The sequence below is a fragment of the Aedes aegypti genome, chromosome 3 (assembly GCF_002204515.2).
Source record: "Aedes aegypti strain LVP_AGWG chromosome 3, AaegL5.0 Primary Assembly, whole genome shotgun sequence".
NCBI classification, from domain to species: Eukaryota; Metazoa; Arthropoda; class Insecta; order Diptera; family Culicidae; genus Aedes; species Aedes aegypti.
The window spans coordinates 385053147-385068209 of record NC_035109.1 but is presented as its reverse complement, the minus strand read 5'-3'; the positions used below and the strand labels follow the sequence as shown (position 1 = coordinate 385068209).

At 39.6% G+C, this 15063-nt stretch overlaps 1 protein-coding gene across 2 annotated transcripts in view; it reads left to right on the top strand.

Annotated features, from left to right (window-relative positions):
• LOC5563701 (fasciclin-3) overlaps positions 1-15063 on the top strand; it is a 350061-nt gene that overhangs the window by 315250 nt on the left and 19748 nt on the right. The window contains exons 9-10 of one of the 2 annotated variants that reach the window (XM_021853591.1): positions 2570-2615; positions 2952-3430. In XM_021853591.1, the coding sequence (XP_021709283.1) occupies positions 2570-2615; positions 2952-3378 (473 nt within the window). In that variant the 3' untranslated portion in view covers positions 3379-3430. Of the gene's footprint in view, positions 1-2569; positions 2616-2951; positions 3431-15063 lie in introns of those variants that run through there. The other variant, XM_021853590.1, reaches the window with a different exon arrangement.

The following is a 15063-nucleotide window of genomic DNA, read 5'->3' as shown; positions in this document are numbered from 1 at the left end:
CTTCAAATTCCGGACACTCTACTTTGTATGGGAAACATTTCACGCGAAATGTTTCAATTTTTGCAGTTCAAAAGTTCTCAATTTCAAGGCTCGTTTAAGTAAACTTTTTCCATAAATATCTTTGAAAATTTATAATGCCCAACTACCTTAGATGTCTCTTTGGTGGTTTAACGATTTCGATTGATGATTTGACTGTTCCATTAATGATTATCATGAGCTGTCCGGAATTCGATTCAAAGTGTCCGGAATATGAGGCAAAAGTGAGGAAGCGTCCGGAATAAGAATCATGAAAAGGCCACACATTTTTATTTATTTAAAATTATTGAAGTTGCGGAAGCGTATTCTTCACCCACCGTTCGAAAGTAAAGGGCTTCCGACGCTCGATAGTGCTAAGGAATCATACAGAATGATTTATTTTGTATGCTCTATGCTGGGTTATATTTCCCTGAGTCCTTAAGTGTCCGTAATATAAATCAAAACGGTATTTTCGACAATATATACCTAAAACCACCAAATAAATGAGAAACTTTTAGAAAGGTGGTCGAATTTTGAAAACAATGTTGTCTAAATAGTTACAACCGCACTATTATAAAGTTTAAATCATGTACAGTATTCAATGAAAATTTTATAATTCAGCTTGAGATTCAGTGAATCGTATTCGACGAATTTACTCTGTGTGCAGCAACCTTGTATTAAGCTCAATATAATTTCAATTTTACCTGTCAACTTCTCGTAGGTAGGGAAGTGTTTCTTGTATTTTAATAAAAAAAAATCGAGTGATCGGAACATACACTCCAGACAAACATACAAATCTGAATAATGAAAACCTTTGTTTCTGCTAATTTACAAACTTAATTTATGTGTAATTGTTTGAACTTCAAAAAAAAAACCTTGAAAGTGCTTATTGCATGTTTTGTATAAGCCTTTCAAAAATTGTTTAAATCCTTTTGAAATGGTAACTGATAAGAATCCTTAATTTTATATGCATCTTTCAAAATTTTACCAAGTGATTCACGGTTTTTGGCGCCCCATTTAGGTTGGCGCCCTTGGCGGGTGCCAACCTGGCCAACCGCACGCTACGGCACTGGCTGTGAGCAAACTCTGCTCATCCAGCAATCACGCTCTTTTTACATTTGTTTTGTTCTGGTTCTCCGATGCAAGAATCTGTGAGCAAATCGGTTTGTGAGCATGTGAGCGTGGATCCTGCTTAATATTGGTACATTTTGCGTAAACGGCATGATTTTTTCACCACTGGTTATAAAGGAATTATGTTCCGTTAAGTTTAACTCCGAGAAATTACTAAACGCTTGTTGACCTGAAGAACATAGTTTCTGATGAGTACTTGGATAACTATATACACTCGATTGAGCCGGAACTTGATAGATTAGGTTTTTTGAGTCTGCTTATGCATTATCCTTCGAAAAATCGATGGTTATGGTCAGAGATCTGAAGAAAGTAGTTCAATGAAAACCTTAAAATGTAACGTAATCGTATAAGCTTGTATAGGGGAAAATCTTATTCATTTCCATTTAAAATGGGGGCTTCGTAGTCGTGCGGTTAGCGGCGTCAGTCGTTAAGGCGTAATATGCTCCGATGTGTGGGTTTAATTCCCGCCCTAGGTTGAGAAATATTTTCGTCATTTTCGAAACAATCTTTACTGGTTCAATGGTTGTTCCATGTGTCCGTTATCTAATGTAAGTTATGTTCGGTATGTGGAGCGGTGTAAACTGTCTTTTTTTCAATGATTAATGATTAATGAATTGAATGATCTGAAATCTTGACTCTAATACTCAAAATTCTTCGATAACAGCTGTTGAACTTAAAATTTGATGGATTATGTTTGATTGAGTCTGCTTGAGCATGCACCATAATCATAAGCCTTCAAGAGATCTCTGGATACGTCTGTAGACTCGAAGGCTTGCGCACTCAAACGAATTTTTGTATAATAGTAGAACTCGAAACTAGATATGACATATATAATTGACCCTGTTAAGGTGCAAGCCTTATTATTGAAAGATATGTTACTGGTTACGCTATTAGATATGAAGCCCCATACTATTCAGATTAGCTATTAGAACCATTACTTGGATTATTCGCTTTTATTCGCTAGGTAATCAACAACAGAACTTCTGTTTATTATTTCGCTTTTAGAACAAAAAAAAAATATTTTGTAATAACATCAAGACCAAACCAAACTAGAAAATTTATTTAACAATTAGCATTCACGTTTGTCTTTGAATTACCAGTATTTAACAGTCATTCATTAGCTAAACATGTTAAGCTATTTAATAACTTTTAAAGCTTTTCCATCGTTTCCAAGATCGGATCTGCTGTTGGCTTTTCTGTGGTTCAATGGTAATTATCGTTGCACAGCAAAAAATTACGCCAGCCGCACATTATTTTATGAGTAGACGTTAAATGTTGATTCATTGCTTCCATTTTCAAACTAGACGTGATGTTCATTAAGCCGTTTCATTCGACATATTATTCATTCATTTTCTATTTAAGTCAGTCACTATTTATGATTTACTTTTAAAACAAAGCACTGATTCGAATCTTTTCATTCCAGGAAAAGCATCATCAACCTCAACCAGCAACGCCAGAATCGGAGAATCGTAAGTACCTACCTTTTCTTTCATATATTCGTCTCAAACCTCACACGTAGTCGTAGTTGTCATCTTGTATCGCATTGTAAATATTAGACGTAGTCCTTAAAAAGATCCTAACTTCTCACTCTGCACATTAATCCTCTCTCATCTGAAATGCATGCTTTGCTCATCGCAAAAAAAAACAAAGGCATCCATTTTGGTTCAGCATTAATTTTGGTTTATCTTTCCTTTATCTCTTTTTTCTCCATTTTCCAAACAAAATCCGGCCATTGTACAAATCAACCCCCCAAACCAAAAAACCCACCAAAATTTCCAACCAACTCCACCACTTACTAACATCAGCGATACTGTTGACAAACCTGGTGCTGGGCAACAACTGCTTCCATCGACGACTGCAGCCACAACAGCAACGGCAACTTCAGCCCCTGTCTACACGACGATAGATGAGCTCGAAAGCGAACCTACCTCAAACAGAACCTCGGATGAGCGTGTCTACAACGCTACTACGGTTCCAATTCTAAGGCCGAAGAATCTCCGCAATCCGGATGTCATTCCAACGCAACAACAGCAACAGCGTCCTTCGATTGATTCCAGCAGTGTCTATTCGGGAGGTTCCTCCACTTATGGGGACCCCAACCAGGTGGGACTCCCGGTGGTCAAGGGGAACCGATGGATTCCCTCGCAGCAACGGGAACTACTGGAAAAGCAAGCGAACTTGTTGATGACTGGAGCGAATGTTCGCCGCAAGCGAGAAACGGAGATATTCTGAGCGGAAATCACACGCTTGGCATTTACATGAATCAAATTTTATTGCATTTTTACACAAAGATTTCAACAATCGTTTATTTAAAAGTTTTACTTCATTACCACATTTTAGATTGTAGATGGTTGCTGCATTTGATGCTACGTTTTCAGTTGTGATGGTGTGAGCCAAACGCTATTTATAGGTTTACGAGAGCAATTTTACATTTAGGTATTAGTTGGTGTCACAAGATGCAATTGAATATGTTGAAATGCTTGCCAAAAAATGAATAGTCGATGACAATAAAATTAATGTATTAAAAGAATCAACAGCAGTTTCTCACAACGCATGTTTGAACCGAAAGCAATGATAAGAATATGATTTCACTAGTACTGGTTCATTACCGATTTTTTGACCGATGATTTTCCTAACCCTTGGATATGCACTGAAAGTAGAGATACCGAAACGTTCGAAAAATCTTTTGTTTTAAATGAGTTTTGCTCATATAATTGGCTCTAGCTTTGTACAATCATGTGAAGGCGTTGGCCTGCGTTGGTCGGAAGTGCTTCTCTGTTGATCCAACAATAGAGTTGGCACCGACAGGTACAAATCTTATCTACCGGATTCAGTCAAGCGGAAGAACATTTTCCTTGGCACATATGTTTCATCTTCTTGGAACAATACTGACGACGACGCCTACACTGCCAACGTAGTGTTCCGTTATATTGATAAGCAAAGTTTCTCCCGAAGACGACGACGCACCTAACGAAGACACCTTTCGACTTAATTAATTCAGTATAGAATTTCCAGATAAATCCTTTCGTTATAGGTACACGAACGATTTAATTACTGCTTCCAAGGATGAACGGATTCCCATGGAAACAAACTGAAGTGGAAAACAATTCTCACCTCCGTCTGGTGGCCGCTTTGGTGCGTGGAAGTGCAGCGGAGTAGTTATACGTCTAGAAGAATCCATCCCAAGCAATAACCTCCCCGAGTATCCCTAGCTAAAGAACTAACTGTGTTAAATTACAAACATGCTTTCGGCGAGGAGAAGGAACAAAACGTCGTCGTTAGGAGAGGGATCATTAGTACAATTTATTGTTTACTGCAATGATCGTATCATGTGCTGCTTTCGGGAACGCAGACAAACCAAGCTCCTACCCCCAATCCCCCTTTACTCACACAGGACCCTGAAAACTCCTCTTGATGGTGTCGTTGAAGTACACATCCCCCATTGTTCTGTCATGTTTAATGAAGAAACAGAAGCTTATTCATTAAAGAAAACGAAATCCGCTTTCCGGGTTCGAATAATACACTTACCATCTGCAGCCAAAGGGGAAACTGATACGGCTGTCTTGTGATGGAACACTGTGTGTGAATGTGTGGGTGGAGGAAATGGGTGATGTCGCCTTGTTGTGAAGGAAACCGACGACGAAGGAAAGGATTTGACTTGAACACATTCGCCAACAATGGATATGTCGGTATGTTCACATATGAAATCTTATTGAGGGCATGATGAGCTTTGGTCGTGATAAATGACTTTTGCTTGCTACTGCTGGTGGTTCATGTAATCCGACGTTTAATTCAACCCGTGAAGAGAAAATTACTGTTTATTTCATTATTATTATGAGCATTTGCTCCGTAACATAAAACAACGGCATGAAAATCATGGGAAACTTATACTTTGCAGCAATATGCGTCATATTAAAGGGCTTCTTATTGCAAAGTTTTGGACAATTCGGTCGAGTAAAAAAAAACCCATGCCTAAGTGAATCATGGAAGTGCCAAAGTAGCTCTGCACCCTATATAGGATCTTGGTTTGGAAACTATTTCGATTTACCTGGACATTGGGAATCTTCGTACATGCCACAAATACAAATTCAAGATTGAGCACTTTTCAAAACAGCCATTCTAGCTTTTTAAATCCTGCTATACTTAGATGGCAATGCTGCATGATTGTTGTCAAAAAGCAAACTATATGGAGGTGTTCTATGCAGATACCATTAATATTTGAAGATAACTGTATTCAATACTTACAAATGTTGGATACTTACAAATTGGGGCCCATATAGCCCTAGCGGTAAACGCGCAGCTATTCAGCAAGACCATGCTGAGGGTCGTGGGTTCGAATCCCGCTGGTCGAGGGACTTTTCGTAAAGGAAATTTTCTAGATTCCCAGGGCATAGAGTATCTTCGTACCTGCCACACGATATACGCATGCAAAAATGGTCATTGGCATAGTAAGCTGTAACTGTGGAAGTGCTCATAAGAACACTAAGCTGAGAAGCAGGCTTTGTCCCAGTGGGGACGTAACGCCAGAAAGAAGAAGAAGAAATGTTGCATGACATACAGTCTGCTGACGTTCAAATGTTCGTGTAGCTGGCAACACTGTTCAAGAAGCATAAACAAAAATAGTACCGTTTTGACTCGAAATCCGGACACTTAAGCACCGGTTTAACTTCCAGTATCATTGTTAAAATCAATGATATCCATTTTAATATAGTACTGTGATTTATCATGAAGTTAAATGTTTATAATTTAACATGGTTTCATAAAAATAGCGATAAGTTATGCGATAATTGCTTAAATATGCAAAAATAAGAGATGTGTCTTGCTTCGAAATCCGGACACTATTACTATGTTGCTTCAAAATCCGGACACTTTTGCTTCGAACTCCGGACACTTCTTTTTGATTAAATATTTGCATATTTTTTATAATATTCAACTCTTCAACTCTTATTTTTATGATTTTGAACAGTTTGCTACACGTAATCACAAAAGTCTCGTGTCGTGCAAAACGCTAAAGCTGCTAGAAAGGTACAGCAAAATTGCTTCACTCACCTTATGCTAGCGCCTGGAAAGCGCCCACAAAACAATGCATCGCCTATATTTCTATCCACAGTAATACTCTTAATATAACTCACCATAAACACATTTTCTCTTCTATAATGCTCCAAAATAAATGTTCGTTGATGATTTAAACACGACTGCTCCTAATGATCAGCATTAAGTTTCGATTTCACTTAAAATTTAAGTGCGTTCGGCTTCCGAAGCAGTCAAATAATTTGCTTCTCAATCCGAACACAATTCGGCACAAATATCCAATAATGAGTGCTTTTTCCGATAATATTCACATTACATCAATTGGACACAATAGTTCACTTTTCATTTTAAACGTATACTGGAACAATAACACTTTTTTCACTACAAATCAATCGAATCTTCCTTCAATGGCAACTGTAAAATGTAGTAAAACAAGGACTGAAATCTGTAGAAAATCGATACGCATTTTGATTTTTATTTTTGTTTTTAATATACTCCTGCTTACTGCGATACATTTAAATTTACAACATACTATTAAAGTTACAGAATAGTTTTGTGCATTTGTATGGAAAGAAAATTTCAATTTATATTATTAAAAATGTAAAAAATAATCATAGTGTCCGGCTTTCGAAGCGTCCGGCAATTCGAAGCAAAACGGTAAATTCTAAAATTTCAGCGGGATAGAAAAATGGAATATTCAGCAAGGTTGGAATACTTCCACTGTTATCCAATTTTTCATGTAGGGTTAAAAATTATTTGGTGTCTGACAACACTACTGAAGTAACATCGATTAAACTCAAAATATTCATTTTTCTTCAGGTTATTTATAGTATGCATTTTTCGTTATCCATTGCGTTCGGGAAAACGAAACGCAATTATTTATGACGCTGGGAACACTGGTAAAATAAAACGAATAAGCTAAATACAGCCGGTTCTCCTATAAGACATGTGGTTAAGAGGCGTTATAGGGCACTCAGTCAATTTGGAGTTGTTGTTGAATATCTCGAATACGATGAGAGATAGCATTGTACTATCTTCAGCTAAGTTTCAGTGTTCAGTACGATCTATCTTTAAGAGCTGAGGTTATTTTAGCTGAGAACTTGGCCAGTAGGGGTGCTTTTATTTCTTTGCTAGTTTGAACTGTATAAATCTTATGGGTTTTACATGCCACCTTTGTAACATAGATTCAGCCTTTTGACAGATAAACACATTTCGAATCCACTCAGTGGATACGAGTAACTAACACTAAAGAAGGCCGCAATTAAATGAAATGGTACAATACTCAATTCGAAACAATTCTCCTTATTGAGATTCAGCTCAGAAGGATCTATTACGTAAAAAACACACAAAATAAATCAATTGTTGTTTCGCACTTACTAAGAAAGATGGCGCTTTCTGAAAAGTTTTTCGAAATTCTTTCACTAGATGGTGCAAGATAGCATTTTAGTTTTGCTGATATCTCAGGAATCTAACCACTTTGAGAGATGGCGTCATCGTCTTTATTTGAGCCATGATATTTTAAATTTCACCACTAAGCGGCGCTAGTGAGTATGAAACTGTTTTTCGTAGTCGTAGTCGGTCGTTATTTTAACCAGTAGTTTTGATATTTCACCTCCAGGCGGCTCTAGGCAGTATTCAACTTATATTTAACGGGTTTCTCAAGATCCTGACAACTTATAGAGATGGCTGCTACGGCAAAAAAGTTCAGTAGATCAAGCCATGTTATTATTTTAGCTCAGTGGTTCTCAATCTTTTTGAAACTACGACCCCCATCAAATTTTTACAAACTTTCCGCGGATCCTTCAAGTTGATGATCTCCAAACAAAAGTTCATGAACACTAGTTAAAGAATATTCATGAATCAACAGATATCCTTGACACACACCAGATGTGTTTTCCGTAATTAAATACAGACAAAGGAAGAATTTTTCCAAGATCATTCGGAGTTCGCTAAAAATCTTGCCAGAAGTCTATCAAATATTTGTTTTACGAATCACACATTAAGGATCTTACAAAACTGTACTACTTCCATAACTTTTTCAAAAATATGTCCAAGGGTACCTAGAATGAAGATTTATCCGAGAAACATCGTTATATTTTACTAAATTTGAAAGATTTCTTCGGGTATACCAAAAGTTGCAACAGAATCCGTGAGGTTCTCGTAAATAAATTTTACGAAAATAAATTAGGGTTCGACCTCTGCAAGCTTTTTTGAATATTCTCACTAACTTTCTATTGGTTTTTAATGAAACTAGACAATATCTGTTAAATCTCGTTAAGAGTCTTCGTAGTTTTTGTAAAGATCTCTACTATGAATATCCTTAGAAAATCTCATTTAAAATCCTGCTGATGAATTCAAGAAGAGCTCGCTAATGGTTCGAGTGAAAACAATGAAAATTTTCAATTTTTTCCAATCACGTGAATAATTCGCTATGGAAACTTTTCGATGATCTCACTATGAAACTGGTGAAATATGTCAAGGATTATCCCTAAAAAAAATACCAAGGATGTTTTACGTATATCGTATACAAAAGATGTAGATTTGTTTTCCAGCTTGCACTGAAAGTTAGGCGTGTAAACTCATATGGACAGAATTACATTATAATTTTTTTTATCAATGATTGTGTAAATAAAAAAGCCGTATCTCCAAAGCTTAGTATGCTGTTTCGCTCAAGAAAAGTAAAAAATTTTGCGGAAGGAATGGTCAAAAAATTTTCTACAGTGAACTCGGAACGGAATTTCTTTTCAACTGCGTACTACGATCAAATAAAAATGCTTTTTCTGAGCATTTCTTGCAAGAAATTTCCCACGCATAGAGTTAGGCGATTACTGTTATGTTGAAGTACTTCCCATAATACTGAAAATAAAGCTCCATTAACTATGAACTTTTGAATTTCAAGAGAGGCGAGAAATTCCTCTCATTTATTCATTATTTTTTTGTTTAGAGAGACTTCACCCTGAAGGGGCATTCGTTTTTGTGTTCATCAGAACAAAATAACACTTATTGAAAAAATTACTACATATTAAAAAAATGGCTTCGTAAACCCCCTGAGAAGTCCTCACGGCCCCTTGGTGTTCGTGGACCACTGGTTGAGAAACTCTGTTTTAGCTAATAGGTTTCAAATTTTGCCACCACTTCCAAATTTCGTGAGCATGAAACTTGTGTTTAGCTGATATCTCAGGATTCCGACCACTTGGAAGGATGGTGCTTTCGGTTGAGCAATAGTAAGCATAAAACTTTTGCTTTGCGGATATCTCAGTTAATAAATCTTATGGTATTTCCAAAAAAATCTGATTATATAGTTTTTATCAGATATTTTCGAGTAAAACACATTTGATTCCCAGAGATGTTTTGATCTTTCCAATATATATTTATATCGTTCAAAAGGTGGAAGTCCAATTTTTTTTGTGTGAAATGCTAAAAAATGCCTGTCCCATGTGAAAAAAGTACAACACGAATTTCGCGATAAAAAAATATTGGTTCGAAATTTGATAAGGGACAGTTATGTAGTTATGGGCAGCTGGTTTAATAAGGAATTTTGTTGAAAACTTCATAGATGAATCCAAAGGAATGTTCTTCTTCTTCTTCTTCTTGGCATTAACGTCCCCACTGGGACAGAGCCGGCTACTCTGCTTAGTGTTCTTATGAGCAGTTATTAACTGAGAGCATTCTTTGACAAAGTTGCCATTTTCGCATTCGTATATCGTGTGGCAGGTACGAGGAAATTTCCATTACGAAAAGATCCTGGACCGACCGGGAATCGAACCCAGACACCTCCAGCATGGCTTTGCTTGGTAGCCGCGGACTCGAATCACTCGACTAAGGAAGGCCCCCCAAAGGAATGTTCATAAATCTTAAAAACGGTAACTGTGTTATCTGAATTTCTAATTCCTGCATTGCATAGTCATTTACCCAAGCAACCAATAGTTCGGATTGTACTAAAGCAATGAACTCCATAGTTCACTCTTGGTATAAATTTAGTTTCAGTGAAACTTTTTCGCTGATTAAGAGATCACCATGGATATTAAATGAACTTCATTCTCAAAAGAGTAACTTATGAACTCATCAACAACTTGAAAGTTCAGAACAAGTTTGAACTGAACTTCTTTTGTACTTGAAGGTAACAATCAAACTTAAACGAACTTTATGTAAACTGTAAAGTTCGGTTAACTACTTAAAAAATGAGCTGATTAAGCCAAAACATGCCCTTTTATCCGAACTATTGGTTGCTTGGGTATTTTGTCGATTTCGTACGCTCTTTTGATATAGCCCAGACCGTTGATCTTAGTGATATAGTTTTTTCTGTTAAATTTCTCGTTATAAAGAGCATTTTTTGGTGCTAAAAGATTTGTGATTATTCCACCTAGGAGCGAGATAGAAAAACTATTTTTTCCTACCATTCAGATATACATATGGTGTCTTCGACAAAGTTGTAGAATTGGCAATTTGAAACAACTTTGTCAAAAACAGGTTATACTTATCTTATACTTTTTTAGATGTATGTAGTTGCATGTGAATGATCGCTAAAAGCATATACTTCACTATAACTCCTTTATATTACTTTTTTAATACTTCTTGTGTATTCTACAAAGTTGTTTGCCATACAAAAATCCGTGTTTTTTCTTGAATTAATCATTGCGCCATCTTTTGAAATAACAAACTTATGCATGAGTTACTCATTTTTAACAGATAAATAAGGTAACTAGGGTCGTCATGTCTATTACGGCTTAAACCAGCCGACGGTGTTTTGATTAAAACCTGAAGTTCACAGACGCAGAACTCAATTTGGACATATTAAAATGTAAAATTCTGAAAAATAATGGAATCTTTCTGATGGGTTTCGATCCCACGACTACCAATACGCTAGACTGGGCGCATTAACCAATTACGCCAAAGAACGGGTAACGATTTTGCAGCGCTGTCGTCCAACCTGTAACCAAAGTCCGTCACAACCAATTCTCCTTCACAACTCTACAACAGTGAGCTATTTTGAGAACCAGAACGATCATTATTTGCCACAATTTTACATCTCAATATGTACAAATTGACTCGTAGACACAAAGATTCATTTCATTTTTCATTTATTTAGTTAACATCTAAACAGATAACACTGAATAACAAGTTCACGCCACATTACTCGGTTCATGGCCGCATCTCTCCATCCCCGGTTCTGCCCCACGCTCGCCAAATCGATGCGCACTTGATCGGCCCACCTAGATCGCTGCGCTCCACGCCTTCTTGTACCAACTGGATCCGACGCGAACACCATCTTTGCAGGGTTGCTGTCCGGCATTCTTGCAACATGACCTGCCTATCATATACTTCCAGCTTTGGCCACCCTCTGGATACTGGGATTTCGCCGTAGAGTTGGGCGAGCTCGTGGCTCATCCTTCGCCGCCACACACCGTTTTCCTGCACATCGCCAAAGATCGTCCTAAGCATCCGACGTTCGAAGACTCCGAGTGCTTGTAGGTCCTCCTCGAGCATCGTGCACGTTTCGTGTTCATAGAGGACTACCGGCCTTATGAGCGTTTTGTACATGGTACATTTGGTGCGGGTGTGATTTATTTTTGACCGCAGCTTCTTGTGGAGGCCATAGTAGGCCCGACTTCCACTGATGATGCGCCTTCGTATTTTACGGCTAACGTTATTGTCAGCCGTCAGCAAGGATCCAAGGTAGACGAACTTGTCGACCACCTCGAACGTATGCCCGTCTATAGTAACACTACTACCTAGGCAAGCCCTGGCGCGCTCAGTCCCATCAGCTAGCATGTACTTTGTCTTGGCCACATTCACCACCAATCCAACTTTTGCTGCCTAGCGTTTCAGGCGGGTGTTCAGGTCTGCCACCTTTTCAAATGTTCGGCCGACAATGTCAATTTCATCCGCGAAGCGAACAAATTGACTGGATCTCGTAAAAATCGTACCCCGGCTGTTAAGCCCAGCTCTCCGCATGACACCTTCTAGCGCAATATTGAACAACAGGCACGAAAGTCCATCACCTTGTCGTAGTTTCAGGCGGGATCCAAACGAGCTGGAGTGTTCGCCTGAAACCTTCACACAATTTTGCACACATTCCATCGTCGCTCTTATCAGTCTCGTGAATTTTCCGCGAAAGCTTTTTTCGTTCATGATTGTCCATAGCTCTACGCGGTCGATACTATCGTATGCCACCTTGAAATAGATGAAAAGGTGATACGTTGGGACCTCGTATTCACGACATTTTTGAAGGATTTGCCGTACAGTTAAGATCTGGTCCGTTGTCGGTCGGTCGTCAACGAAGCCGGCTTGATAACTTCCCAGGAACTCGTTTACTACAGGTAACAGACGACGAAATATGATCTTGGATAATACTTTGTAGGCCGCATTTAGAATGGTGATCGCTCGAAAGTTCTCACAATCTAACTTGTTTCCTTTCTTGTAGATGGGGAATATTACCCCTTCCTTCCACTCCTCCGGTAGCTGTTCTGTTTCTCAGATTGTGCCTATCAGCCGAGGTAGACCTATGGCCGGCCAGCCTCTCCGGGCTCATCTTTATGAGTTTAGCTCGGATACCATCCTTACCAGCAGCTTTATTGTTCTTGAGCTGGTGAATAGCAACCTTAACCTCCCTCAAAGTGGGGACTGGTTGGTTTCCATCGTCCGCAGTAATGACCAAGGCATTTCCTCCGTTGTCCCGTCCTTCATTGCCTGTGCTCTCAGCGCCATTCAAGTGCTCGTCGAAGTGCTGCTTCTACCTTTCGATCTCCTCACGTTCGTCCGTCAAAATGCTCCCATCCTTATCCTTGCACATCTCGGCTCGCGGCATGAAGCCGTTGCGGGATGCGTTGAGCTTCTGATAGAACTTACGTGTTTTTTGAGACCGTCATAGCTGTTCCATCTCCTCTCACTCCGTCTCCTTCAGGCTGCGTTTTTTCTCCCGAAAGAGGCGGGTCTGCTGTTGCCGTTTTCGTCTATAAGGATCCACGTTCTGCCGGGTCCCTTGCTGCAGCATGACTGCCCGCGATGCATTCTTCTCCTCCAGAATCTGCCTACATTCCTCGTCGAACCAATCGTTCCGTCGACTCCGTCCCATGTACCCGACGTTGCTCCCAGCTGCATCGTTGATGGCTGCTTTTACTGTTCTCCAGCAATGCTCAAGAGGGGCTTTATCCAGCTTACCCTCTTCCGGTAATGTAGTCTCGAGGTGCTGCGCGTATGCAGCTGCGACATCCGGTTGCTTAAGCCGCTCTAGGTCATACCGGGGCGACCGTTGGTACCGTACTTTGTTAACGACGGAGAGTTTTGACGCAGTTTGCCCATCACCAGATAGTGGTCAGAGTCGATGTTAGCGCCACGATAGGTCCTGACGTCGACAATGTCGGAGAAGTGCCGTCCATCAATCAGAAAGTGGACGATTTGTGATTCTGTCTGCTGTGGTGATCTCCAGGTGTATTGGTATGGAAGGCTGTGCTTGAAGTAGGTGTTACGAATGGCCATATTCTTGGAGGCGGCGAAATCAATTAATCGTAAGCCGGTGGGCGCTGAACTTTCCAATAGTCGGTCTGAACTCCTTCTCTTGGTCAATCTGAGCGTTTAGATCTCTTATGACGATTTTGACGTCGTGGCTTGGGCAGCGGTCGTACTCGCGTTCGAGCTGCGCGTCTTTATCATCATCAGTGCTTCCGGAGTGAGGGCAGTGCACGTTTATTATGCTGAAGCTGAAGAACCGGCCTTTGAGCCTCAACTTGCACATTCTCTCATTGATCGACTACCACCCGATCACGCGCCTCTGCATATCACCCATCACTATAAAAGCTGTTCCAAGCTCGTGTGTGTTTCCGCAGCTCTGGTAGATGGCATGGTTACCCCCTGAGACGAGACTCGCGAAGACGGTCTTATTTTTCTGTGATTGCTGAGTTTTTTTCTTATTCCACTTTGTGTTTATACTAATTATGCGCATGTTGTTCAAAACCTCACATGAACTTCTCAGCAAAAAATGATTGAGTTTGCATCACATCGAATCATAAATAGCCGTTTCAGTGAAATTAGAAATTAGAAATTAGAAATTTAGAAAATTAGAAATAATTAATCTTCTGCTTAGATTTATCTGCAACTTTGGAAAAAACTGCTCCGCCGACTGAGGTTTTTAATAACAGTTTAGTTTGAACACAATACTTTTCACTTTTTCAGCCTTAAAAACGATGGGCTGCATTTGACGTTTCGTGAGAGGGGAATCTGGGCTGCATATGACGTTGATATTTTTCCTCTTCGCGAGTCTCTCTCAGGTTACCCCTAAACCCCTAAACCCCTCAGGTTACCCAATACACTTCCTGCAACGCTACGATGGCGATACCGCGGATCTTCAGTACATCGGAGAGTATGAGTTTGCTTCCGATGAAGTTGAGGATTTGCAGTTCCACGTACCGAGTTTTCAATCGCTAGTCAATTTTCATCGCTGTGGTCTTTGCCGATTATTGCGGTCCTTATTCTCTCGTTGACGTTCCTATGGTGATGTGTTTTTACGGTTGGCTTGCAGGGCCTGACACCAACCCCCTAAATGTTCGGAGGACCAAGTGCGCAGTTTAGCTTAGAGTCTTTCTCTGGCACTCGGACGATGATCAGCCGCTCCTAACATGATGTACAGACGTTCCATATTTGCAGAAGCAAAAGCAAACCCTTCTTTCCCTGTCAGCATACGACCAGAGTTCCCTCCTGGGTTGATTACCCGATCTTCCCTAAGGTTACTCGTACCCCGGCCAGTACCCAGACAACCAGAATGTACGTATAACGGAATCACCTTTTGCATTATGCGATGCTTATATGTGGAAAATTTCACACATAAGATGGTGCGAAAAGACCTTTTACGTACAAAAGTGGAGGCGATATATGTGCATTTTAATATGA